Below are 27,947 nucleotides of genomic sequence, written 5' to 3'. Positions count from 1 at the left end.
GTATGCCACACATATAACTAAGGAGTTCATCTTGCAGTACAGATCATGTGTGTTCAAAGAGCTTCATCATACTGAATCACAGCTAAAGATATAATCATAGAGAAGGAGGAAAGAAAAAAGAAAACCCCAACAAAAAAAAGAAAACCACATGGTCTGGTCCTCTACTGCCTGCCACAAGGGTAGCGAGGTGGGGAGGATGAAGACTGGAAGCCCAGAACGGGAGACTGAACACCGCTCTGTGTTAAGAAAGCAAAGCAAGCTAAGGATGCCACCAGGCTCCATTCATGGTCCACTCCACTTCTTTAGAGCGGAGGCAACTATTGCCTCAGCAGTTATCTCAGCAATCAGTGCGACCACACTGAACAGGGGCTGGGAATCAGCTCCTCGCCTGGCTGCACTTCACTGCCCTCTGTATTAACCCAGATGGCTTTTTAAGTTAACATGCTGGGTTGGCACCTGCTGCGACAGAGTAGTCACCGCCTGGCCAATGGTGGCGGGCACTTGCAGTAAAGGGGTGAAAGGATGGCAGCAGAGGTGTAGCCATGACCATTAGCAGACCCTTCAAGGATGCTGGAAGAAGTCTCAACAGAAAGCATCCAGGAGAACAGAATAAAAAGTAAATGGCAAGTATTTCCGCCCGTCCTAATTTCCTGGCCAACACTCAACACAAAGTCTGCACATTTTTTTATTAAATAGCGATATATGTCAGAGCTATCAGCTGAGACCCATCTTCTTGAAAAATGTAAATTTCTGGCATATTATTTCTAATCTGTTTGACTGCCCAGCCCTTAAAACCTATTAAATCTAAGATTAGTAAATCTTTTTAAAGGAATGAAACTATTAGGTGAAGCAATGGCTTTTGCAATCAGTGCTAGACAGAAAAGCGTATCAATGAGTTCATAGAAGGAAGAATGATCTCAACAATTATCGTTCCATAAATCTACCTTCTACCTCATGTAAAATAACTGAACATAAGGATAAAAAAAAAAGAGAAACTGAACATTTGCAATGTAAAGGAAACACGTGTGACAAAGAACATAAATTTACAAGTAAATATTTCCATAAAAATCTGAGTGCATTGTAGGCTGTAATGGATATTGTGTCTCACGAGGTTTTGAGATAAAGGAAATTGGTCTAGACAGAATACTAACATGTAGAAGTAAAAGCTTTAAAAGATGGGTTGTAAGCTAACAGGTTGTCTTTTGTGTTGAGAAGTCCAGCATACTGTAGCAGACAGCAATATAAGAATTATGCAACAACTGCTTTAGTGATGTGAAAGAGAGGAAACATCATATGGAAATTCCTGACACTAACTTACAGCAGATTGCAAACCTCAAAAAGAAAAAAGGAATTGTGGAAAACGCTGCATCTAAAGAGATAACATGTATGGAATGAACAAAGCCAGCCAACAATCCCTGGAAAAACGAAGCTAGCATAGCTGGTAAAACATCACTCAAAGGGAGGGAGACACAAAATATGAACATAGAGAGATGAGTTTGCTAGGCAACATAGCTGTAAGAAATCCAATTAAAAAAATTATATCAGATCCATTATGTCACAGAGAGGGGAGCTGGTCTCTACTGTGGTTCATCTAGAACACTGCATTCCATTCTCAGTCTAATAAGAAGTGGAAGAAATTTGGAGAGGAAAGTAAGAAAAGGAAGAAGGAAGGAGAAAAAGAGCTAAAGCTTTGGAAAGAGGAAACGTATGGTTTGACTTTGGATGTAGTGGGATTAAGAAACAAAATATGAAAGGAAGTGTTTGCTAAGAGTGCTTTCTATTAAGCCAGGGTATGGACTTACAGCAATGATGGTTAAAGCCTCATTATTTAAGGCTTTTGTAATGAAGACAAAGAAAACCATTGCAAGTGTGCAGTGAGTAACATAAAACAAATAAGCCCTATATAGTCCGGTGGGGAATATCTAGCTCCACAGACAAGCTCGATAAACAAGATCCAGACAGCAGTGTCACTCTCTTTGTGTGGGTTTTGACTTTTAGTCATTTTGGGAGGTAGTGAAGCCACAAGATACTTACTTTCCCCTGGGACATCTTGCTGATTATCCTCTGGCTGCTGGGAAATTCCCATTTTTGATAAGATGAGCGTGGCACCATCTCGGACCTTTGAAAATACAAACACAGGGATGTTATTTGAAAGATGTGTGCACTGCTGAACCTCTTTCTTAACACCTAAACTGCAGTTTCTGTAATCTGTTGCAGGGAATCTAGACGCATGATTAATGGTGCCCTTCAAAGGCTTCTGGGGCAACTGGCTCTGCAATTCAGAACAGACTCCCTCCCCCTCCTTTAATAAGAGATCCCATCAACACCTCCTCTGAGAGTACTGACAATGCTAAAAGCATTTCCAAGACTTCAGTGGTTCCTCGATTTGGTGTGGGTGCCCTTTGTACAAAAATGAGGTTTATCATGAAGAATTGGACCTGTCTGTTTTCTGAGGGAAAACTAACTAACTTCTATCTTTCCTAATCAGGATATCTGTTGTTAGAAAGAAATAAGTAGCATACAAAGGGAAGATAAGTGGATTGGAAGTGCTTGGTAGAGTGCACAGTACGAAACCTAAAACAGACAGTACAAAACCATCAACATCTGCTCTCCTGACTGAGCTGTTGAACAAACCAGACCAACCCAAAATCTATTTAGCAGCAGAGCAAGGACAAAGATAATTCTCAGGGGTAGGAAGTGATAGAGAAAAGAAGAGATGAATACGAGGCCTAGCAAAAGGAGCTTTTGAATGTTTAAAGGGGAATTTGGATTTGGACACTGCGATGATGAGGAAAGCAAAGTGCTGGCATTTAGGTGACGTGTTTTTGGTAAGACATTTAGGCAGTATGTCTAGGCCTAGCCTTTCATGCTCCCAAGCTTTTACTGCCTAGACCCAGAGCTAGGGGGTTTTTTTGATTCTTTATGTAGCACAGAATTTTCTCTAAAAACAAATAAAGATTCTATTTATTACTAGAGAACAGTTAACAGATGCAAACAACTCCTCTGAGACACCTCCTTACATTATAATGCATTAGTGTGTTGATACGTTTCCATCTGCCATCTTTTTGGGATGTTAAATCCAAGTCTGAGAGGATCTGTGCAGTAGAACCTGGACGCCACTCTAAGGGGTAATTAAAATGAGAAAAAACAGTTTTTAACCATGTGCAAAAATAACTACTCCAAGAATGTTTAAGTTTAGAGACCTAGTGACGCATTGCGGAACATTAAGAGAAGTAATCTGGCACATGCCACGATGTGTGGTTTTTATTGCTTAATAATTTGGCCTTTATTCCAGAAGTTTGCATGAACTCTTCCTAACCATGCACATGACTTCTGATTATTTTCCACAGAAAGTTAAATTCCTTTGCATAGAATACTACAAATATATATAAGAACTGCTATCAGTCTAAAATAGAGGAGTAGGACTTTGTATGGAATAGAAAAGGCAATTTTAGGTAATTTATTAGGATTTTCTGAAGAGCAAGAATTGCATCCTCTACTTTCAGATTAAGGCAGTAATGAAGATATTGCAAAACTATTAATCGGAGCTTTTATTATGAGCTTATTAGGCTTTTTAAGTTACGTCTTTTTTTTTTTTTCTCAAGAAAAGAACCGCAATTTTGAAAGCCTTCAAGGAGGATGATTTTCAGAGGCTGGGTGGCTCATCATCTCCTAAAAGTGCAGCTCCTATAAGTTATAATTCTTTTGAATAACCATCATAAAGCAAGTCAAAATCAGTACCAGTTTCTGAAATTGCATCATTACTTCTCCATCAGTTAATTGTCCATGCTGTCATTATCACATTAATTAGTACCTGAGATACTGACTCTGTCAGACATGAATACATTTGTGCTAACAGTCATTAACAGGCTCTTTGCACACTAATGACAGTACACCCAAACTTTAAGAGTCAGGAAAAAGAACTCTGTAAGAAAGCATTAATTTTTAATGCATATTAAGATTGCTGCCAAATGCTGTATTTTTGCATCCATCTCAACATGAATTCAACTTTTAAAAAAAAAAAAACAAAACAATAAATTGCTTTTATAGACATTTTTGGGGAAAATACAAAATCGCACGTGTTTCACCTGCTCAATATAATGTCACAAGTAGCTACCTACCAAGAACTACACTCTCAGCTTTTGGCCACTGAGAACACGGCAGATTTCGATAGACTTGGTCTATTATCTTTTCCTTTACTTGTGATATAGTATCACAGTTCAGCACTTTCACAGGTATGGAATCGGTTCCTCCATCTTGCACATATACATTTACTGTCTGTAAAAAAAAGAATGTACATGGTTATTAAGACAAATCAGCACTGAATTACCTCGGAATCTGTTTTTCTAGGCGATTTAAATGCAAACAATATCTAAAATTCATTGTGCAATGACTATTGCACAGCAGCACACATTTGCAATGGGAGTATGGATTATTTGAGGGATCCTTCGCTGTTATGCAGCCAACCAGATATCGTAAATTCCAGCTAATTCCTCCCACTATGACAAAACAGAAAAGATGCAGAATAGATTTACTCATGTCTAATATGCTACTGTTATTGAGTCTTGGGAATTTATTAAAGAGGGATGCACAAGAACAAAGCAGCTGGACCACTGACTAGTTACATGCTTCTCATATAGCCTGGTAACCTGGAACATAGAAAAGCAAAAGTAATGCAGTGGCCAAACTTAACGAGTTCCCAATAATCATTTGAGCTGTACTTTGCTGGACTCCTAGAATACCGTGTGCTTTTGCCTTCCTTTATGCTGTGTTCATGGTTGTGGTTTTACTTCTCGAGTTGAGTGGACTAGGTCTGTACATGTGGTGATTTAACATGGCTCAACTGATGAGCAGTGACTTGTTCAGCTCCCATAACTTTACCTCCTGTGACCAGCTGTTCATTAGATATCTATAAATATGCACACACACACCTACACACACACACACACACACACATATATGTATATATAAAAGCCATTTGTATCATCTTTGGTGTTCAAAGACTTCATTTACTGCTTACTGTTGTCACAATAACTCTAATAGCTCCAGGAAATATACCTAAATAGTTTATGCTAGTTCTAAAATATTACTGTTTTCTGATAGTATTGACATGTTGTTGTTTTTTTTTTAATGTTAAAGAGAATTTCTTGAAAGCCTGTAATTTGCTAAATCTAGAGTGATTTTTTTAAAAGTAGCTTCGCTTTATAAGTGTCAGTTTTAATACAGACAAAAGCAAATGAGAAAACGATGGCCAGGAAACCTCCCCAGAAGGAAAAAACCCACCAAAACCAGATAGATGTTATGAAAAGCCTCTTTCACTAGCTGAATCGGTACAACAGCTCAGAGCCCTCGTGGATCTTTTGCCAGCCAGGTAGCTTTGGAGGCCGGGCACATCCGAAGCGTCGCAGCTCTCAGATACATATGGTCCTGCCAACCATAATGCCTGAATTTATCATCTAAAACCTCAGAAATAAACTTGCATGGCTGGTATTTTTAAACAGTGAAGAAAAGCTACGCCATACGGCAGTCAAATTAAACATGATTGCACTGTCCCTTGACAGAACTCTCAAACTAATCATGAGATTTCACCTTCCTTTTCCTATTAGCTTTATGGTAATTAGACATGATTTTGCTGCTGGTTCTGTATGCAGCACGTCAGTGTAACCAGTGATGCAAAACAGATTCATCTTTTAAATAAGAACAATTAGAGAGCAGACAACTGCTCTATACCATACTTTCCCACCGTGTCTCACTTTCAGGCAGAAGTGAACTAATTAACTCATGCTTTAACCTACCTTTGTGCACAAATGCTCCCTAACTGTTCATAGTTACCACAACAATGTCATCATCATGCCACAGATCCCAATAATTTATAGCAATAGTAACCCCCTTCATAATCTTTCATCATACATACACATACATATATCTCATCATCTTCCATGCATGCACACACATAAAATGTTTGTTTGATGGGAAGTCTGTAAATCTGGACCAAATACTGCTACTGTACAATGTTATAATGTTTAATATCTAGCTAGTATGCTTGTTGTGCCCACATCTGATTGCATACACAAATTTTCTGCTTTCACACTGCATTCATTTAGCTTAATTGCAGGCATTGGCTTTTTTTGTGAAAAGAAACAGATTGAATAAAGAATTATTGCCATTAAGTCTTAGACGATGTACACTGCAAGTAAATTTTGTTCTCCATATAGAAGAGAAAATACAACCAGCATTGCCAGTCAGTGTGGCTTCTATGGGTGGCACTTTCAGCTCAGATATGAAGATGACAACTCAACTAATCCCCAAAGTATCAATTGAACTTAAAATATTTCTTCTTGCCCAGCACACCCTTTTCCTCCCGGCAGTCTAGGTCACAGTCTAGTGATTCTGTGAGTGAAAGTCCTACAGCAATCTCCTCACATCAGCCCTCCCATCAGCATCCCTTCAGAATACACAAAATGGTGATTTTTTTTTTTTTTTTTTTTAAACCCGGACTTAATAAAGCTTTTTATTAAATTTCTCTTTCCACACTGCAGATATGTCACTGCATCTTTCTTAGTTGGAGACAACCACAAATGGCTCCTAACATGTCAATAAAAGAGAAATCAGAGAGGGGAAAAAAAAAAATCCTGTGTTGGTCTTTGAAGGACAATCTGTGCATCTTTGATATTCATTACACTTTATCATGAAGAAAACCAGCAAGACTGTCGGAAAGAGTAGAACTAGAATTTACGCTCCCTAAACAGCTAAAAAGTGGGCTGCTTCAGTTTTTTAAAAAGACAGTGAATCCATATGCTGGAGTCTGGTTGAAAAAATGGTGGAAATTTGTGGCAGTGAGCAGAATTAAGTCAAAGCAGAATTTGCAATAGAAGAGAACTGGACCATGGCACTGGTGATCAGATACAGGGGGTGGTGGAGCTCTGATGGGGAATTCCTGGGGGAGAGATGTCCACTTTATCCCACTTGAAGCATCTAACACGGGTCTCCAGAACTGCCTGTAAAGGCAGCTTCCCCTCACCACTGTAAGGAATTATTTCCTCAGGTAGAAATAAACCCCTTTCAATGCTAGTTGGGCTGCCCATGTTCGGGAGAGTTTGACTCACACAGGAAAAAGTGCAGAAATAGGTTCATAAAGTGTTTTGGAGATTGCAGAGCCATCTCACAGTACTGTAGAGGAGCTCATCCTGGTATACTAATAAAACAATCTCTAAAATGACGTTTGATATGCTGACGAGCAGTAATCACAAGGGAGAAAGACAACCCGAAGTTCAAGCATAATGTTAGTGCAAGAATTCTGCAAAAATCAATTGCCAGTTAATTTAGATGGGAAAAGGGAAGGAGCCAAACACCCCAAACACTGTTCAGACAGACTTTGAAAATTATGAAAGGGATTTACTGAAATGGATTCCACAGTGACAGGACTTGGATTTAATGCTGAGAAGATACTTTATAATTCTGTTTTTCTGCTTGGAGACTTGCTTTCATCAAACTATTGACAGTCCTGCCCGTGACCAGAATTTCTACGCAGATCGCAGTAGTCCAGAAAAGTATGTACAGACTTAACACCACAGGACTTAATTTTAAAAGAAAAAATGATTTTATAATATATCAATCATGCTCTGCTTACCAACTGTGTATACTCTACATCATCTCCCAGCAAGCCTGTGTCATTCAGTGTATACTTGGCTTTCTTTAGTACAGCATCCACTGGGCCTTTTTCTACCTGGTGTTTGATAGCCTTGAACAATTTATAAAGAGGCTCCCCGGCATTGTCCTGTTTAAAGCAAAGGAAATGAAATGAAATAAAGCAAAACCCAAAGATATACTCAATACAGTATGTTTAAGTATTATTGATTAAAAAAAACCCCACAGGCAACAGACTTCAACTCTTACCTTGAGGTACTGATATAAACAAATAGACATCCAGTTAGACAACATTCTCTCAACAACCGTTTCAGATCTGAAAAAAAAACCAACCCTGAGTATGGTAAGGGTACTTAATGACAAAGTTTTAAAGAAAAACATTGCTTTCTTGAAATATAATATTTTTACATGCTTAACTGCATGCACTCTCCTAATGCAATGATTTCCCTACAGAGTCTTGAGAGCATGTACTTGCTTTAGGATAAGTGCTTTGTATTGCTCATCATTCCCGGGTACCTTCAGCTCATTACTGAAAAGCACACATCCTTTATGCAAAATCGTAAATTGGGTCTGGCTGTAAGAGCTAAAAAATTAACCCAGTTGTGCAGTTACTGGGAAATAACCTACAGATTACAAAGCTACAACATGCACAGAGCAAGGTCTTTTGTAATTTATTTGGGATAACAACAGGGTTAAATACACTAGAGCAAGCCCTCACTGAATGCACAATGCGAGCTGATTATGTGTGCTCATTACGGAGATGATGTGTGGTATAAATGCTAGATCATTTGGAATAAAAATATATTAAAAAGTAAATGAAATGTTCAGTATTGTATTTTGAAGTAAGGTAGATGTTTCAGTAATCTTGATGCAGATTCTACACTACAGTATCTGAATAAGGAAATCTGTTGCCAGCAGTCCTGCCTGTGCCTTCCACAGCCATTCCTGGTGAGCTTGTCTTCCTAATATGCTTGGGCCAGGCTATTTCTGACTTTCACGGATAGTTGGCATTTTAATACAGTCCAAAGAACTACAGAAAATATGACAATCATTCAAACCTTCTTAGCATCAGCTTTGGGTTTTTGGCCACAACATACTGCTCCATCAGTTCCAAGAACAGTGTCCTCATGATGTCAGTATAGTATTCTAGTTTTCCATGTAAAGCAACTGTCAGTAAAGATGCAAAATACACTTTAGCTCGAGCAGAGAACTCCCTTTGGTTTTCCAGCGTGTGAATAAACTGAAATAGAAAACAAATGTAAAATCAAATCAGATGACAGGTTTCTGAAGAACCTCAACACTTATCTGCTCTAAGAAGACAAGCAATATTGTTTTAATATTAATCTCCTAAGCACAGAATGGAAAAATTTTCAGAAGTTTGAAAAAACTACTAAAAGAAAATGTTGCCTATAATTTGGTTTTAGATACACACACAATGTACTGGACTAACTGAATGAATGCTTATATACTTTAACTGAAGCCTTACCTAAAAAGAGTGCTTTAATTAAATGAAAAACGGTGTTCTGTGACAATTTTTAAAAGAGAAAATCAACTCCCTTCTCCCCCAAATTCCCAGTCCTTTCACATCAAATTACAAAGACACTAATCTAAGTAAACCTGGGAGCGCGCTCTCATCTGCCATAAACTGTAACACTACCATTGACTAGCTCAGCACTGGAGCGTCATTTAAAAAAAGAGAAAAACTTAGAAGCTTAAATCTATATTTAGGTGTCTGACAATCAGCTTCAGTTTTTGAGAGTGAGCAATTAGAAGTCTCTTCAGAGCTGCTGTGAGCACTCATCAGTCTTGATGAACAGGCCACTTGAGGAGTCGCTGCCTCTCTGGGACAGAGACCCAGCAGATGGCTGCCTGCAGGTGACGCCCGTGATGAACCAGGATGGAATCAGCATTCTCCAATCATGTTTCTTAAAACGCTAAACCAAACTTCTAACAGCAATTTTTATGCTAGATTGGGTAATATCTGTTTTCCTACAGCCACTGCAATGTTGACTAATTCCATGCTACTTGACCTGGCACAGAAATATGAACTTGCCCCTCCGCCCCACCAGGAAGCTCCGGCTGTGATGCCACACATCTGCAACAGTTACTGGGGAACCAGAACTGTATGAAAATCACTTACTTTTAATAATTTTGTTTCAGTTCTGCTTGCAAACCTACTGTCTTGCACACACAGGTATGCCTAGCTAAGAGAGAAGGTGAATCTACTTCAGTACTCACATTAATGAGAAATGATTTGCTATTGAGGAGGTTGGAGAACTGGTTCAAAGCCTGCTCCACAGTCTGCCGCCTGGCCTCAGGAATATCCAGCTTCCCCGTAATCATCACATCTTTCTCTCCGTCTTTGGAGGGCAAGAAGAAGACTCTGTCCGTGTAGGTTTTGTAGTCCAGTACTGGAATTCCAGCTTCATTGATATCATTTGTATGATCCTCCATCTCTATCATTAGATCTGGAATATGCAATACAGTTTAAAGGTTCATTTAAAAAAAGCCTGCAGCTTTTTTAGGCAACACGATCTCTTTGGGTGCCTTGTAATGGAGGAAAAGCAAGTCAACACCAAAAACTCTATTTCATCTCACATTTTCTCTTGCTATTTTTACCAATTATTCTGTTAACTATGACCATAGCTAATCCTATGGTGACATGAGGATAACTGCCTTTAGCGCAGATGGTTTCCTTGTTGCTGCCTATCTGAAAAAGAGCCTTAATGGACGTCTGGGTGAGTTCATAGATATGAATGTAGGATTGTAGCACAGAGCCAAAAGAAGACACGGCAATATTGTTTACTTTTGATGTTTTTTTTGTTTTGTTTTTTGTTCCCCCCCCGCACATTCTATTCCCTCTGAGTCTAGGTAGTAATAAAAGTTATTTTAAAAAACACATAGCAATCAAGGAAAGAAAGAAAGTGTAAAGCACGCTAATTTAATTGGAAGGAAGGGGATGGCAGGAAGGAAGAAGGTTCAATGGTTCACTGAAATTGATGGAAACATTTCTGTGGGACTCAAAAGCTCTGAAGTTCTGAAAAGGGACAACAATTAGGGAATCATCCTTTGCAGCAGCTATTCTAGCTGAAGGCTTTCCAAATACCCAATATTGCTGATTGACTAGAATACTCTGTTAATTAGTATAGTGACCTATTGTCTCAGCAATTTTATTGCTCTTATTCATTCATTTACCTCTTTGTTTTATAGCATTCAGGAAAGCTGAGGGAGAAAGCATCTTGTGGTTTCCAGCTTTGTGGTATTTGTACTTCCTCCCTGATGTCCCTTTCCTTGGCTATCTTTGGTCCCATGTATTTTAGACTGCACTTTGTCCTGTTGACATTACAGTTTCACAGCATGGATCCAGAACATGTTTTCACTTGAGTGTTTCATTTTACTGTCAGCCAAGGTGGATGCAGTTTAGGAACTGGATTACTCCTTGGATGTGCATTCTCCTTCCCCATTGTTTGTGCTTGGTGGAGCAGAGAGGAAACCTTCAACCCAACAGGCAGCAGGAGTCTGTAGCCCCTACTAGGAGTGTCAGCAAGAGAAAGGCACGTTCTCCTTTCAGAAACGGGTATGAAGTTCCATGGGAGAGGTGGCGAGAGGGAGGGCTGTTAACCTTGATCAATCCTCTCACAGTTCAAAATGCAATTTGAAATGAAGCCCATGTGGGAATAGTTCTTGATTCGAACATTTGCCTCTGGTTTGTGTCCAGAACTTGGAAGGAGTTGGTTTTCCAGAGAAAGCAAGCTGGTACAAGAAAAGAACATCCTGTCCCAGAAATGCCAGAAAAACAAGACTGGGAGAGGCTTCCCGCATGGCCAAAATCCTTGAGATACCATGAGCTTCTTAAATTAATTTCAAACTCTAACCTGAAATTGCTGTTTAATTCAATCCTGCTTTTTAGCCACTGTCAATATGAAATAATCTATTTCTCTTTAGAAATAAAACGTGGGATTTTTTTTAGCAGATATTATTTCAACATGACCCAACAGCAAGTATAATTCAGATAACGAGGTGACATTTCATGGTAATCATTTAGGCCAATATTTGCAATGTTTGCACTCAGATGCCTAATTTAAGCGTTGCAACGAATAGTTCAACATGTAGAAATGCTGAGCCTTCACACCTCCTGCTGCTTTCCCTGGGATGATGCCTCTACATTTACACAGAACAATTAGCTAGCTCCTCAAATCAAGCTTAAGATTCTCCCACGATAAACAGGGCAAAATGCTATTTCTTTCCTGCGAGCTTGCCAAATTATCGCTTTGTATGCTGATTGCTGCAAATAAATTTTGCAGCTCTGTATGTGCGCATACTTGGCACATACAGCCATTGTGCTAAATACTAAGTGCACGGTTAGTCACTATAAAACATTCTTTCCTCCGTATCAATGGCCACTCACATTAACGGCTATAAGTAACCCCAATCTTGACTAGTTTCTATTTCCCAGCTGCTAACTCTGTGCCTCCTTTAGACTAAAACTATCCATTTCCTTTAATAACCTCAGGTCCTTGTTTTATTTTATTTACGGCTTTCATATATAATAACAAAATATCTGCTATATGTCAATGTCAGTAATCAAGACTACTAAGATCTACTAATTATTTGTCAGTAATCAAGACTACTAAGATCTACTAATTATTTGTTCCCAGAAGACAGTTTTAGCAAGTTTAGCAAGTTTTAGCAAGTTAGCACTATTGCTCCAGCCCATCTTCTGATTGCTCAAGAGGACCCACAGGAGTGCAAATATCTGTCATACCTGTGAATTCCTTCTTGCACCGGTCTCTGACACTCTCCTCCAGGCCTTCAAGTTGTGATTTAATTTTTTCATACTCTCGTTCTGCTTGTTGGCTCTTGCGTCTTTATGGAATAGAGGTAAGATTTTAAAACAGTTACAAACTGCAAAAGTGAATAATTTGCAGCAGCTCTGAGTGGGAAACCAAGGGACTGGAGGACATTTTCCTGGTTTTGATTTCTTTTTAAACACTAGCAGCAGAAAGAGAATGGAGGAGGAGAACAGCAACTGTGAACCAAGTCTTCATTCTGTGTAAATCAACCTGGTACCATCACGGGCCTGCTGCTTCAGAGCACACTTGGGCCAGTGATTTAAAATCCAATAAGCAGTAGCTACAAATACTTTCAATCACGTATTAAGTACAGAAACTCAATTGGTATGTACTGAACAAAGATTGCTTGCAACATGTCCTGCACTGGCTCTGAGCCACCCTGGAGTGCATCTGGGTCTGAACTGAGAAGGTTGCAGGAGGGCCACGAGAACATCAGTGCTGTACAGCACATACTTCAGCATTGCTTCGGCTATATTGATATGCACCGTAAGAGTGAAATCCACCCCCTCCTGAGGGCAGTATGAGGCCCTCATTACTAACCTTAAAACTGAGCTGAGTAGGTCTTAAGTGAAATACAGACATTGTTCTGGCCCTTTGTGAAGCATGAATTTCACTATTAATCATGAAATTTGTGTGTGGGTAACACTTATCTCAGCTGGAAAGGCCAAAATGACCCCTTAGCCAAATCCATCGAGCTCAGACCTACAGTGCTGACTGAGGCAGCATAAATGCTGATGGATATGTATATGGAATACGTTATCTCCTTCACAAGAGGCACTTTAGCTGCCATTTCAAGAATGTATGTGTGCAACTCACTCTGCAATCGTGCGCTTGGTAAGCCTGGGACCAATTGTTGTGCTTATGTATAAAGGATGGATTGGGCTGACTGACAACAAGGAATTTGGTGTGCGTGAGAGGAATAAATTGGTGCTCATACATATTTCCAGCTGTAACTGCCTTCCTTAACTCTGCAGCTCATAAAAAAGATGGAAGATAATTTCTGTAGACTGAGCTGAAAACAATCAGGTAGTACCTTGAAAGCTTTAGGACAGTAAAAGCACCTAATTAAAGGAACTTACCTGTAACAGATGATAGAGAAGCCGATGATTGCTATCATAGGAATAAGAACCAGTGGCAAAATAAGATTCAGTGGGATGTCACTCACACGTGTATCATATTCTACCCTCCCAAGGATCCATTCCCGGAGTCCAAATTTCACCTAATTAGATAAGCACAGACATTTGTCTCAAAAAGTGCAAAGGGACAGTGGTTCACTTCTCAGTTGTACTCTAAATTCTTAGCAATTCTCACTAAGTGAATTTCTAGCTCAAATTGCCAAACAAAGGAAACATTTCTGAATATTTTATACTGAATTTAGGTCACTAGCACTTTATTCCATGATGTAATTTTATTTTGCTTAGCAGAGGAAGAAAAATCCCCAGCCTGTCTAGCTACAATTTTACATTCCTATGTAATGAAGGTAGAAGGCATTTGGCAGCTTGGGACTGCTCTTTACGTGACGTCTTCTATAGAGCAGGCAGAAGCTGGAGGAAGAAAGAACTGCAAGGAGTTTCTTCATGGTACTACAACAACTTTGGAGAACAAATTACTTCAATTAAGAAGCACTGTATCAGTGTCACTTACAGATGATATTAAATTCTATTGAAAAGGTAACCTACAATGAATTCAGGAAGGTTATTGATGGTATCTCTCTTCTGTCGTTTCTTTGGTTGAGGCTGTACTTCTGGTGGCTCACAATATAAATCCGTTTCAGTTAGTGTTTTTATGTTGCAAGGCTCATCACCCACAAAGGCCTGGGCCTCATCTATGGTCATGGCTTTGTTCAGGTTACTGCCCTAGACAGAAAATACAAGGCTAAGTCATCATCGCAAAGTCTTGGGAGACAAGAAGTCCTGAGTTAGAACTTTCCATTTGGATAATTTTTAGCAGCAGATGTGATTTGCACTGCAGCGTACAGAAGAGCAGAGGGGTTGGGGATTATGCAGTTCCTCTCCTTTCTTTCCTGGTGTGAGAAGAGATGTCCTTGGGACAGTCCTCCAGTCCTTGGGAGCTCTATGGCAGAGGGCATTTCCAAATGCTAGGCTCAGCAGCTGGGGGCATCTCCAGGAAACCCAAAGCATGGCTAAAAAGATAGCAACTGTCTCTGAGAAGGGGAGGGGGGAGGAAAGGGGAGCTGACAATGTTCATCATCTAGCGGAGGTAAGGGACTCTACCAAGCATTTTGGCTATAGTGCCAAACAACTGTTAGGGGTTTGAGAAAGGAAGGAAAAATTCCATACATGCTTCAAGGACAAAATGAGCAACCACCGTGTCTTGGCAAGTTTACCTTTGCATTAATAAGTTTGTTGACTTGTTTTTTGATGCCATCTGTGAAGTTTTCAAAGGTTGGGTCTGCAACATAGGCAAAGGAGTGGGTCTCATTTTTTACAACCAAATGATAATGATCCATTAGAATAATTGTGGTAATGTTATAGTTTTCTGGGTCTTCCACTATTGGCGGGGAAGAAAAAACCACCGTGGTTTCATTGAGTCTTGTAACAAGCTTTCCATCAAACTGTAAGAAACAGGACGAGAAGAACATGCACATTTTAGAGTTTGACTCATTCCTGTACATAACTGTTGATAACTTTAGACTGTAGAAATAAAACCACTGGATTTATATCCTCTCCATACAGCAGAAATAACATAGTATGAGGTATTTTCTGAAAAGAAAATGAAACAAATTTGTTGATGGGAATAAATTGTTGATTCATTATGTTCTAGCAGCTGCCTGCAGAAAAAGCTTAGGCTACAGATCAGTTTCCATTGCCTCCAAATTCTGCGGCTCTGGACCACACTGGGCTGATATCGTTAAATTGCTCTAAGATGAAGAGGTTAACGTGGCAGCTTTAATCAAGATCGTCTTCTGTACCATTAAGTATCTCACGTAGATTCTTTTCTACTGACACTGTAAAATACATCGTTGAAATTCAATACAATCACTAAGTGAAATTTTGGAATAAAATTTACCAATTGTCAAGCAACTGCTCAAGGTAGCAACTCAGTTAACCTGTCTTCCACCCCCAATTACACAAATGTTTTCATCCTAGAAACTCCTTCAGTCATTCAGTAACATCAACCACAGCCAACAACACTAATAGGAACCCTCAACATTTCTTCTGTCACCACCTCAGTTTCTCACTTTGAGAAACACAATTTCATAGCTTCTCCCCCACATTTCTGGTATTGCCATATAAGTGGAAGCAAAACAAAAGACTAGAAAAGTTTCCAGTCTTAACCAAGAATGTGTGCTGTACATAATGCCAACTTAAGCTAATGTGCTGAGAAGCTGCTGAGCACACATAAGGATGGGAGTAAGAAATGTTGATAAACACTATCAAGGATGCTCAATAGACTTTGAGATTGTCCTGGGAGTTAAGGTTATCAAGATAATTACATCTTGCAGTTTCTGGCCTAAGAAATGTAGGTGGTTTTCCTCTTAAAATTTTTAAGGATAGGGTTCTGATGGACCCAAATCCAGCTGGCTTTGAAATACTCTAAAAGTTGAATCATGCATATAATACAAAACATGCACATTACCAACTCTATGGATCACAAGACAGTCTTAAATTGGAGAGCCAGCCTTAGAAAAAGTCTTACAACATTCTTACTGCAAGATCACTTTTAAGTCCTCAATCATTGCATTAAATTGTGATCTTCATTAGAAGAGTGGAAAATTGAGACTATGGGTAATGTCAGTTGTTTTTAACATGAGATGCAAGAAGGACTTTTTTTTTTTTTTAATGTTATTTTTCACAAGTTTTTGTGAACATGCTATAGGTGGAATATGCATGAAGTGAGAAAGAAAAGACAACTTGGTTCACTGAGGTGTGAGAAAATAAAAGGCATTGACTGTGCAAAGCTGAGCACTCAGCATTGTCTGGATTTGGGACCTGTTTTAGGCAAATCTCTAAAGGTTGCAGGGGGAGAAGAAGGGAAAAGATAAAGAAAAAATAAACACTTTCAAATTCTGAAATACATCCACTTTACCACTCAAAGCTTAATTATTCTATCCTTATTCATACTGAATGAAAATAATTTTAAAGCAGAAGATTGCAAGGTATAAGTGAATGTAAGTCAAGATGGTAGAAGTAGGCTCTTCTTCCACGGAAACCCTGCACAGACCCAGAAATCCATTCAAACCTTATTCCACTCCAAGCCCAGTGAAGTCCAGTGGGCAAACTTAAATGCATTTTTTGAACAGATTATATGTTATGCATCCAGTGTCATGCCTTTGGGGGGAAAGAAAGAAAATTACCCTTTTCAGATTCAGTTTCCCTGCTTCTGGACGTTCTGCATATACCACCAACGAGAAAGTCTGGATGAGCTCAAACCCGGTTCCAGTTACTGTAATGTTTCTCCCTCCACTGAAAGGCAGAATTAAAAAAGAAGTCAAGTCATTGGCAAACTACCATAGCTATAGACTGCTTTATCCTGTGCTGCTACTGCTTCCACTGAAAACAGCTACCTAATGCCTATATGACAATTAGATATCCTACACAAAAGACTTCTGTTAAAACTATTGATGACCGCAGCAATTAAAAGCAGCAATGTCAACTTCAAACTCATTTTAAAACAGTAGACTAAAAAAGTACAAATTGCTTTGTCAGTATTCGTGGCTGTTCATTGATGCCTATCTTTGTGTGCTTTACTTCTCCAGCGTTTTTATTAAAAACACTCCACCTACCACACACACAGAGACAAAGGTGAGAGTGTTTTTTCCACAGGTCTGTAGGGACCTGGCTTTTTATTCCCTTTCATTTGCAAGACATTGTTTAAAAAATAATGCATTCGCATAAGAAGAATACATGCAAGTTGCCAGTGGGAATTAAAGTCATCAAAGTAACATGGATTTAGAGGGATAGCAATCCTCAAAGCAATCCATTAAAGTAAGCTTCAGTTTATACAGAGGAAAAAAAGAAGTCTCTTAAATTCCCTGGGGTAAATCACTATTGATCTACCAAAAAACCCCTTCAGGCCCCAAAACCACCCAAACCAAAATCAAAAGCAAGTATTAAAAACAAATCCTATTTTACATAAGTGACTACTCAATATTCAAGGAGGCAGGTACCAATTTCTCTAGAAGTCACAGCCAATTTTATTTTTAATGTCCTCTTTGTAAGGTTGTGATTTTACACTTCTTTTTACTGAAAGAAAGTGAAAACATCATGATCTCTCTCTGCCAACTGTCCTCCACAAGGCAGAAAGACCAGAATATTAGGGAACAGCAGAGACCAACGTGAGCCAAGGCCACAAGTTTGTCCCTGTATTGGTCACAGAATGACTCTCAAAACCAGAGGTATGCTACTAGGACATTTATACAGACGATTTGCCATTTTGCTGCAAATATAAGAGTGGCATACATTTCTTTGGTTTCACAATTAGTACTAGGTGAGCTTTTTTCCAGAAGGAGCAGCTACCAAATGGGGTGTTAATGAATACCACCATAGAAGACAGCATACGTTTTAAAAGCCTTATTGAACCCTTATCTAGATTTCCTAAAGAGATGCTTTTTCTCCTCATGGGATAAAGAGATGACAAGCCATAACCTTCCTCTCTTTCCAGCTTACTTATTAAAAGCTGAACAGAAGAACTGTTCGAAATCTTTTCTATCACTTTCAGATGACGATCTCTCCTTTAGACAGGATAAGGATTTGTAACGTAAAGATCATGTTGCCTGACATCATGCTGAAACCCTTCAAATCTCTTTCTTCGAGACATCTTCATTTAAAAGAAACTCATTACCTTTTCTGGTTTCAGGATTTACCTTTGAAGTGGGGATTAAAGTTTGGAAGTAAACAGAATACTTTCAAGCATCAGCTGCGGTTAAGAAAAATCACAAACTCTACATATCTGAATGTGTGCATGGCTAGAGTACAGGAGTTTTTATTTCAAACAGTTCTGTATGTAATAGGTTTATTATGTATTACAAATATTTTAACCCAATTGTAAATGAAGTTATGAAAAACATTTAATTACCTGCTGAAGCTATTTACTGGCAGGAACTTGGTGACAGTAGGGTTCTCACTGTATGAAAACCGCCCTGGTACACTAACTGTCGTGCCCCCATAGTCCATTTTGACTTCAACAGCTTCAACCTTGCTATTAGGTCCTGTAATACAAACGATCTCATCTGCAAATTCAGTGCTAGATTGGAGAAGAAAAAGAAGAGGAAACATCTTCAGTTACTAACATTATGGTGATTTGTATTCTTTATGGTAGTACCCCAGAAGGGCTCTGTTTTTGCTAGGCACTGAGTAGTTATGAGAGGAGACAACTCTTTCTCTAGATCACTTAGGATCTTTAAAAAAGATATAGGATATGAAAAGGAATAGTGTACAAACACAAGAACAATGCAATGTCAGCACATTTCATTTTCGGGGTGGGGAGAGAAGGGCAGCAATTAATAAAAGGAAAAAGAAGTGAGAGGAACAAGCCAAGGGGCACTAGAAGATTAAGATTTTATATGGAACCACTGAGGAGATGCTGAGCAAAAGCAGGGGTGGGTTTAGAGCAGCCAGTCAAGCAAAGAAAGCAGAAACTGGAAGATTTTGTGGATATCTGAGTTCTCCTACTTTGGTTGTTTTTACAGCTGCCTCTTCCAGCTGGAGTCTCTGAGAGTTTCTGTCTGAACGTTACGTGCAGAGCTCCATTGCATGGGATGAGTCACAAAGAGATAGACAATGGATTTGTGTAATTTCTAAAGGCCAGAAAAGGTCGGTGCTTTGTTAGGATACAGCTCTGTATTGTTAATTACACAGGGTACGTACACATTGCAAGGCTGGCTACCGACTGAAACTTGAACATCCTTCCTGGAACCAGTGGCCAGGTTTGTACCAGTGATGGTAAGCATGGTTCCACCCGCTTGTGGACCACTTTCAGGTCTTATTCCAGAAGGATGAGGTTCCTGCAAAGAGAAGATGGTCAAACTAATTAAGTAAAATAAAATTTATACCAGTATTAATTGGTATAGTAGCTAACAGAAGTTTAATATTACTACCTGAAAAATAATAAAATTAAAATAACGATGGACAATTCTTCTAAAATAAAACAAAATCTTTCATTATTCATGCTAAAGGAAGAAGTAACAGATGATGTGAACGTACTTATGTTTTTTCCATACTGTATTTTACAAGGCTTTATATGAATTTGTATCTTCTATATGCAATATGTAGAGTTAGCTGCCATTAAGTTTGTGAGAGCTTCCTGTTGGATTTTCTGTATTTTAAGTTTTCTCTCTTCTTTATGGATGACTCTATCTTAACCTTTCCTCACCTGTTCCTACACCCTGTGTCAGCAACAGGAGAGACAGAGCAAGGTTTCCAAAACTGGTACCGAACAGAAGAAATATTCATATTCCATTTGTCGCTTATGGCTCTTAATTGCAGTATAATCGGTATCCCTTTCTTGAGCAATGAAGCTTGCAAAGAAGGAAAATCAGAAAATGCTAAACTTTTCCTTGAGCACCTAGAATCTTGGAGAGGATTCTTAAAATCAATTGAAATAAGCAGACATGCTTGAAATTGTTACGAAGTTTGTTGAAAATATAAATTTCTCAAATAAGTTCCCTCCTTTTGTTCTCAATTCAGTCTTTGTTTCTGTGATTGTATTCCGGGAGCTATGACAAATACTGTAAATTAACAGTGAGGGCTTTTCATGAACAGTGTGATTTAATTACTTCATCTCTAAGTAGTCCCTGCTTCCAGTTGAGAAAAGCATCCTTATTCAGGACAAGGCTGAAGCTGCTGAATCAAGAGGATGACCAAAGCCACGCAAGCTGCGTGAGATGGGTTACCAGCTGGCTCCAGGCGAGCGCTGCCTGCCGACTCCGTGGCCTGGCCACGCCTGTGGGGCACGGGCTGCCAGGATGGCGGCAGACGTGCCGCAGCCCTCGCACCGGGGCGATGGCTGTTGTGCCTGCAGGCAGCAAGGTGGTCCCACGCAGCCAGCTGCCACGTGCACCGCCACGGGATGCCGGGTTCAAGCATGTGGCAGGGGCATTGCTACAAGGGACGCTGCATTTGCTAAAGCATACCAGATCAATGGCTTAGGTAGGCTGGGAACAGGTAATGCCTCTTCTGATGTATAACTGTGCTGCTTCATCCAAATTCAAACTCAGGCTTTCCTTAAATGAGTCTAATAAGCAATAAGTTTATTTCCCAAACTCATGTATGTTTGTAAATCACATCTGCTCTCCTCCTCTTGCATAATCTTGCTAAAATGGTTGACTGATAATAAAGTCCAGGCTTGGGGCTATTCCATATGAAACATATGCGAATAAAGGAAGAGCAAAGAAGTTTGAAAACTTCCCTTGCTGATGAAGGTTTCCCTGATCACCATCACACTGCACTCATCTCCCACTCTAAGGACGAAAAGCCCTACTCAGAAACAGACAGCAGCCAGCCCACACCTTACTAGTCATGCAGCAAAAACCTTTCCCCCATGTCGTTTTGCTCAGGCACAGACTGCCACCTCTGTGACAGCTTACAGCTAGAAATCTGAGGGCCCACGAACGGCAGGGAGGAGGGGGACTGATGTACCTCAGTTGGGTTCAAAGCTCGGTGAGCCATCGACAGGTTTTTAACAAGCAGCAGGAATCCATAAAAATGCATTCAACTGACCTCATGGTTACTTTACAAACTTGTTTTACTGAAGCACAGATATTATAGAACTCCGTACTTGCTGTGCTTGTTTTATACTTTCATGTCTGAGCAACTTCCCTCCGAAGGAATGCATCATTGTTCAGCACACTTCACAAATCCACGATGACAACTGTAATTTGCTCTCAAGTCATTGAGCTTTAGGAATCTGCTTTAACACTAATTGGGTGTCAATTGCTTTTCTTTCCTGAGAGAAATCTGTTTGTAAACCCTTCACTCCTCAAGATGCACGTCGCTGCAGCATATGACTGCTCTCATGTGTTAACCTTTGATTTCGTTTTAATTTAATACATCACTTGGGCTACAAGATTTTATGTAGGGAAGTGATTCAAAGTCATTTTAAATCATTTTCTAAGCAAAAAGAAGCCTTGATTCAATATAACGGAGTTGACTAAAACTTGCTCACTTCGGTCTATGCAACCCTCTCTATGCATACTCTTCTTTGGATTTAATTGCTTGCTGATTTAAGCTAAATTGAAATAAGTCATGCTATGGTAAACAAAAAGTTTGAGGGGGCCAGTTTTAAAAATCACACTTGAAGTTTAAATTAACACAAGTCTAGACATGCACTTCACAGAAAAACTCATTTGTGCTTTTTTGTAACACAATTCTGTTGCTAAAAAATTACAATCAAAATTGTATATAAAATACACAGTCAATAAATAGTTTATAAAAATGTATCAAATACAAGTATCAAATACAAGTGTAACCTTACCACATGGACAGAAAACCATACCTTTTATTAACTTCAAATTAAATCTTAATTGCTATAAATCGTTAAGCATGTTGGACCTCCGTATCATCTGCAGTAAAAATCCACAGCAATGATTAGCTGCATAACATGCCTGGGATAGCTTTCAGATGAAAGTATCCCCCAAGAACCGCTAAGGAATCAGTATAGACAAATTTGTTATCCCTGAACCTCAGAAAAACTATTTAAAACTCATAGCCTTTTCCCTAAATACTACCTCCACTGAAAGCCTAGCCACTAAGGACAGCCTTAGGAAGGAAAAGAACAAGAAACCCCTTAAAGCCAAGCCTTTAAGCAGAGACTTAGGAAAGAAAGGAAGAAGAAAAGGTTTCTGAAGCATCACACACCACTGTTCTCTGTAACCTCAGCATAAAAAATGAAAGGAAGCTTGCTGAGAACAACTGCTAGACAGCAGTATTCCTTTTTTCCTGCAAAAATGTGAAATAATTGCCCTGTTAAAGCTCTTCTGGGTTATCTGATGGGTAACTTTGGCAGGGCGTCAGCTGGCTCTGTTGCTAACAACCAGTAGACATCGAGTGAGTCATGAACTTGAAGCAGAACCATCCAGCACCATTTTCTGTGGGGGACCTTTCAGTGGTGGCCTACGTTTGCCTCCCTAGGAATAGGGATGTATAGGTAACCAAACAGCAAAGTTACCTCTGAATAACACAGCTGCAAGGGGGAAGTGAAACAAGTATCTGTTCTGTTTTCCCCAGAAACTGGTTTTTCCTTAGCAAGACTCCAACTCTGCTGGAAGTTAAAGCCCAGCCATGCCAGACAGAAGAACACGCCACCCACACCTCACCCCATCCACGGCGCAGGAACATTTCGGCTGCACTTGAGGCTGAATGGAAATCTGAGGCCAAGAACCACCCTGGGAGCTAACACAGGTAGCAGCCAAAGAGGAGGTGGAACAGTTATGTTTAACCCTTATATTCTCTTTAATCATTGATCTTGCAGCAGTTCCTCAAAGGACTATTTTAAAAAGGCTTAATTCAAAGTATTCATATTTAGCGTATTTAAAAGTAATTTTGCAAATACCAAGAGCTCTCCAGAGACCAAATAATGTGGATGTCTCATAAAGATGATCTAATAAGAAGCTGAACTGTGCTCTGTGTGCAGAGGAATTCTTCGGCATGACTGCTAAGACAAAGCATCATATAGTAACACTTTGTTACTGTAAACTTGTCAGGAAAATGATTTGATTAATTTTAACTTGCTATTTTCTGTTTCACATTTTCCCCCTTTCCCTTCCTCTTAAGGACCTGCCAGAAAAAATAAGTAGTTAAAATAAATTCTTAAGAATTTTAACAATTTTAATAACCATTTTATTGCAAAAGCAATGTGCTATGAGCAAGTTTTAGTGCTCTTCTAAAATATTCATGGATGGCTCAAAGAGCAAAGCTACATCAGCCCACCTGGTGGTCTTCTTAAGAGTACCAATAAAGAAAAAAAAATTGGGTCATCCAAATGCTCAACCAGAAAGCATTTTTCAAAAATGCAATTAGGTAGATAAGATCAGCAGAAGAACGATATTTCACTGAATGCCAAGATGATTTGAAAAAGTACCATCAGTGGTGGTACAAGCCTTCAACGAGAATCGTGTTACCTAAGGAGAAGGTAGCCCCTTCCCATGGCTGACATGGCACTCGCCAGTGGAACAGAGAGGTTCAGACTCTTGGAAGCTGCCAGGTCTAGGCTTACACAGTCTTAGCTTAGGCAGTCTAGCAAAGCTGCACCTTACCCACAGCTCTACGTTGCTTACCACAGTCCTGCATGAGATTCCTTCTCCTTGCAGAAGAAAATGAGGGGCAAAGGGCAAATCCTTCACTGCAAACGTTGTTTGAGGGATAATAAAAATGCTGCTTTTACCAAGAGGCAACCCCCCTTTAATTTGGACTCAATCCTGAGCAATACTGAATGTTCAGCCATTACAAACAGCACCGATAAACCTAGGACCTCAAGTGCTGTGAGATCAGTGATGCCACCTTTTCCAGATCCCCTCAAGGGTTTCTTCTCTCCTTGTTTCTGCCCTTTTCTCATTTCAGTCTCTGAAACAGAAGTACACCTACCGTCATAATAAATAACCCGCTTTCATTTTAACTCTCTGCACCTCAGGATCTTTGTTAGCTCAGTCAGAAGGTGCCCAGGGGAAGTCACACTTTCTGTAACATCACAGCACGGTGCACCACTATAACATCACACCGCAGCGCTCAGTGCAATTATGATGTTAAGCAGAACATTTGATTATGTGTCTTATATGGAATTTGGAGCAGTCTTGTAATAATTCTTCTGGAAAACGTCAGCCCTTGTGAGGACTTGGCAATACTTCATTTCTCATGGACACAGTAAAATTTAAACAACCCTGCAAACGCTAATTTAACCCTTGTTTTATAATTCCTTAAAGTGTAGAAAATCATAATTCATGCATATTTCAGTCTTTTTCTTATTTTGCTTGAAATGGAGGAGTGTTTTTTCTGGTCCATACTTCTCCTTTTGTCACCGGGAAAATATTGTTCATGTCTTCCAGGTAGTTTAATGTCTGAGCATAAATATTTTCTGCAATAACAGGCTACCTCATTATGTGGGGTTTTTGATAGTCTAGTTTAAAAAAGCCTGTTCCAATGTCTGTCAGTTGTTCAGTGGCCTGCTTCTTGGCGAGGCTGGTAAGCCGTCTCCCAGCAGAGGGACTTCCCACTGCTGGGACTCCCCACCACCTTACGCTCTCATGATCATGCCCTGTGTTTGTAGGAAGTGGATTTGCAGTTTTGGTAAAACATATGCACATCCACAGCTATGCTATTCAGAATAAAATACAATAGAATAGTTCAGTTGGAAGCGACCTACACCGATCATATAGTCCAACTTGTCAACAGGTGTAACTTCCTCCCTACTGCATCGTTCATCCTGAAGAAATAATTTGATCTCAACAGGATTTCTTGCTTGTAGGTCCAAGCAGATTGTAGCTTGTCAGTCATGGGAAATTTGAGCATTTTACATATCTTACATACAAACCTTCCTTAAATCCTACTTAGGTGTGAAAATGTTGAGTTCGAGATCTCAAAGTCCACCTGCAACCCAACTTTCCCATGTTGTACCAGACTGCTGGGTTAGTACTCCTGAACTGATAAGCAGCTTTCCCAGCACTTTGATAACCATTAGGCAGCTTTGCTGGAAGGATAATAATGCTACGAATAGGTTCTCTCTTCTGTTTTATAACTGATGTTGGTGCCCATCCCATTGATATGGTCTACCTAAAAGCAGTGGTTGTCTGCTCTGATTTGAAACAGTGAGACAATGGCAATTTCTAAGTCCTTCTACGTTGCTTATGGTATGTAACATTCAAATAGTGCTAGTTTGTTTGGCAGCAAATTCATTTATTCTCTTTGGGATACCAATTAATTCCCTTACGTGGCATTCGCATTCCTGCGGGCCACTGCCTTATCTTTGCATCAGGGACTAAACTGAGCTTCACAAACTATATTTTTTGGTTTCGCCTCACAGTAATGTCAGAGTCTTGCAACTGTATGTCCTCTGAGGTGCTTTGTGCTTCGTCAGCACAGAGGTACCGGAAAAAAAAATAGTACTGGCAAACCAGCCTGCACTGGCCCCAGTATGTATATGACTTCACACTCAGGCCATTTTCCAGTGTCCTGTTTTCTCCATCGCAGCCAGAAGTCTTTCCTTTGCTTGCTCTGTTTGTATCCTTTGCCTCCTAATTACAAGTCTGTTCACAGAAATGCTGATATATTTTTCATTGTAATTTCATGCTTTCTGCGTGCTAGAGGGTAAATTATCTCCATGTCTGTTCCACTTATAATCACATTTAGATGCGAACTTACTTATTAGCAGTGTACATGACTGCTGCTCTTACACAGCTACTGCAGACCCTCTGAGCATTCGCATTTCAGCTCTTACATTTCTTCATCCTGTTTATTAATCTAGAATGAACTTTTTGGTCTTTAATATTTTATGACTTGCAGTTAGTCTTTTTGCACAGTTAGGAAGGTGATCTCTTCTTTCTTCAGGTTTCTGATGATTACAATTTTAGTAAAAGATACCTTTTACAGCCTGAAAATGCTTTCAGAGAGCTCCCAGCATTTTAGATCTCTGTGGTCTGCTGGTGTCAAATCAAAGCACAGCTTTTACCTGGCTAACAGTGGGGTTACTGCTATTCTCCTTTTTTTATCCAGCTTCTTTGCAATTTTCCCATTAAAGATATGCAGGAGCAAAAGAGAACCATTCCCCCAGTTTCTTTTTCACTCACTCAACTTGCATTCAGGATCTGATCTGCCAGGCTGATTCATGTTCTTTTTCACTCAGTTTGTTTGCTTTGCAGCTTTCCTGGTTTACACCGTCATGTCCAGCCAACTCACTTCTGGTCCCTTGCACAGTATTCAAGAACAAGAGGAGTGTGCTCCTGTGGAGCATCACCTAGGTTCTGCATGTCTTCTTTTTTCATTTCTCTACTTTTCCACTCGTCTGTCACCAAGCACATCCTCAACTTTTTGTATTCCTGGGCATGACTCTCTAAATAGGGATACTATCTACTATAATATACATCTGTGGTAGGCAGTTTCTAGCCCAAGAACTACACCACTGAGATAAAAGTGCTTGCCCTTTATCCTTCACTAATGCAGAAAATCAAAGAGAGAAACAACCAGCCACCAAGGAGGCTACTGGTGGATCACAAGAGGGGCCAGAAATTCAGGAACAGTTGGAAGGCAACTGAAGAGAGGAGCCTAACGGAGATGCAAAGAAACCTTGGCATGAAGTCTACGCTTCAGAGGGGGATGCTGGAGAAAACACAACCATGCCAGACCACAAGCAGAGAGGCAACTGGGGAGGGAGAAGAGGATGGTGGCAGAGTATATCCCTGTGATGCTGTGAGAGATGCCAGCTGCAGCACAAGGGGAAACCAGCAACAGATGGATGTGTTCAAATGGACATGATGGGCAGCAAATGGCAAAGCCACCTAAACTCCCTTCTGCCAGCTCCTGTAGGCGGTGACCTCTGGTTGGGGGTTTGCCTTTGATGCAAGCGCACATCTTCACAAGTAGGAATGGGCTTTTGTGCTTCCACACAAGCAGAGCACAGGGATGCTGTGTCAAGGACCCAATGACAGTGTGCACACACATGGATAAGATTTTCACAAATGTACAGAGCACATTATTGCTCTGCATTTATCTCATCCATCCTTTCCTCCACAAGCAACCTTTCCCTTTCCTCATCCTGGTCCCAGCTCCAATAAGTTCTGGCTCTTGAAGTAGGTCTGTAAAACAACTAATTTGTTACCAAAATTATCTGCCCTGCACTGAAAGCCAAATTATTCTGCCAACCCTTGCATATAATGCACACAAAAATTAAAGGCATTAAAGGCATAGCCCATGAAGTGCCGTAGACTCCAGCCACCTTCTTGGAGGTCAAAATGTCATTTCATGGACTATAAAGGTAACTGCAGGAGCTAAATTAAGCTTCTGAACGAGGCATGCAAGTCATTAGGAACTGCTCTTTCCCCCTCCGCTTCCCTCCTTTCTCAGACTCAAGGGAGCCTGCTTCTTGTTTCTTCAGACAAGCCACCCACTCACAGGATATTCAACCAGAGAATTTCCATTGCGCGCTCTTGGCAGCCTGGCGTTCACCGCAGTGGCTGACCTGACCCACCAGCTTGCCTCGTCACAGCATCCACAACACAAGCCAGGCTTCAGTTCCTGGGTTATTTCTGCAACGGCAGAGAAGTGAGCTGAGTCCTGCCTTTCTGGGGCTGCTTTGTCCAAACCTCACACCATGTGAGCTGATCAAATGCTTCCAGCTGCTCCAGGTGCCCAGGCAGAGCATTTGCCTGGCAATGCATGTCGTGTGCCTGCTGTGGATGGGATGCTTATGCAAAGGGTTGATATTTTAAACAACTGTATTTTTTTGACTGCAGGCAGCATCTTTTTATCGTGAGGCAGACATCACATGATTTTCTGAAAA

At 40.0% G+C, this 27,947-nt stretch overlaps 1 protein-coding gene across 1 annotated transcript in view; it reads right to left on the bottom strand.

Annotated features, from left to right (window-relative positions):
• PLXNB2 (plexin B2) overlaps window positions 1-27,947 on the bottom strand; it is an 89,562-nt gene that overhangs the window by 12,575 nt on the left and 49,040 nt on the right. The window contains exons 16-29 of the mRNA XM_082308704.1: window positions 19,331-19,467; window positions 18,540-18,707; window positions 16,819-16,927; window positions 14,848-15,075; window positions 14,180-14,356; window positions 13,580-13,719; window positions 12,413-12,513; window positions 9,886-10,115; window positions 8,706-8,887; window positions 7,897-7,963; window positions 7,631-7,777; window positions 4,122-4,278; window positions 3,021-3,121; window positions 2,035-2,119 (exon numbers count right to left, since the gene is read on the bottom strand). Coding sequence (XP_082164830.1) covers window positions 2,035-2,119; window positions 3,021-3,121; window positions 4,122-4,278; window positions 7,631-7,777; window positions 7,897-7,963; window positions 8,706-8,887; window positions 9,886-10,115; window positions 12,413-12,513; window positions 13,580-13,719; window positions 14,180-14,356; window positions 14,848-15,075; window positions 16,819-16,927; window positions 18,540-18,707; window positions 19,331-19,467 — 2,029 coding nt within the window. The remainder of the gene's footprint in view (window positions 1-2,034; window positions 2,120-3,020; window positions 3,122-4,121; window positions 4,279-7,630; window positions 7,778-7,896; window positions 7,964-8,705; window positions 8,888-9,885; window positions 10,116-12,412; window positions 12,514-13,579; window positions 13,720-14,179; window positions 14,357-14,847; window positions 15,076-16,818; window positions 16,928-18,539; window positions 18,708-19,330; window positions 19,468-27,947) is intronic.

This window comes from Platalea leucorodia (assembly GCF_965183815.1).
Source record: "Platalea leucorodia genome assembly, chromosome: 4".
Taxonomy (NCBI): domain Eukaryota; kingdom Metazoa; phylum Chordata; class Aves; order Pelecaniformes; family Threskiornithidae; genus Platalea; species Platalea leucorodia.
The sequence above is the reverse complement of the archived record's forward strand: the minus strand, read 5'-3'. Positions and strand labels throughout refer to the sequence as shown.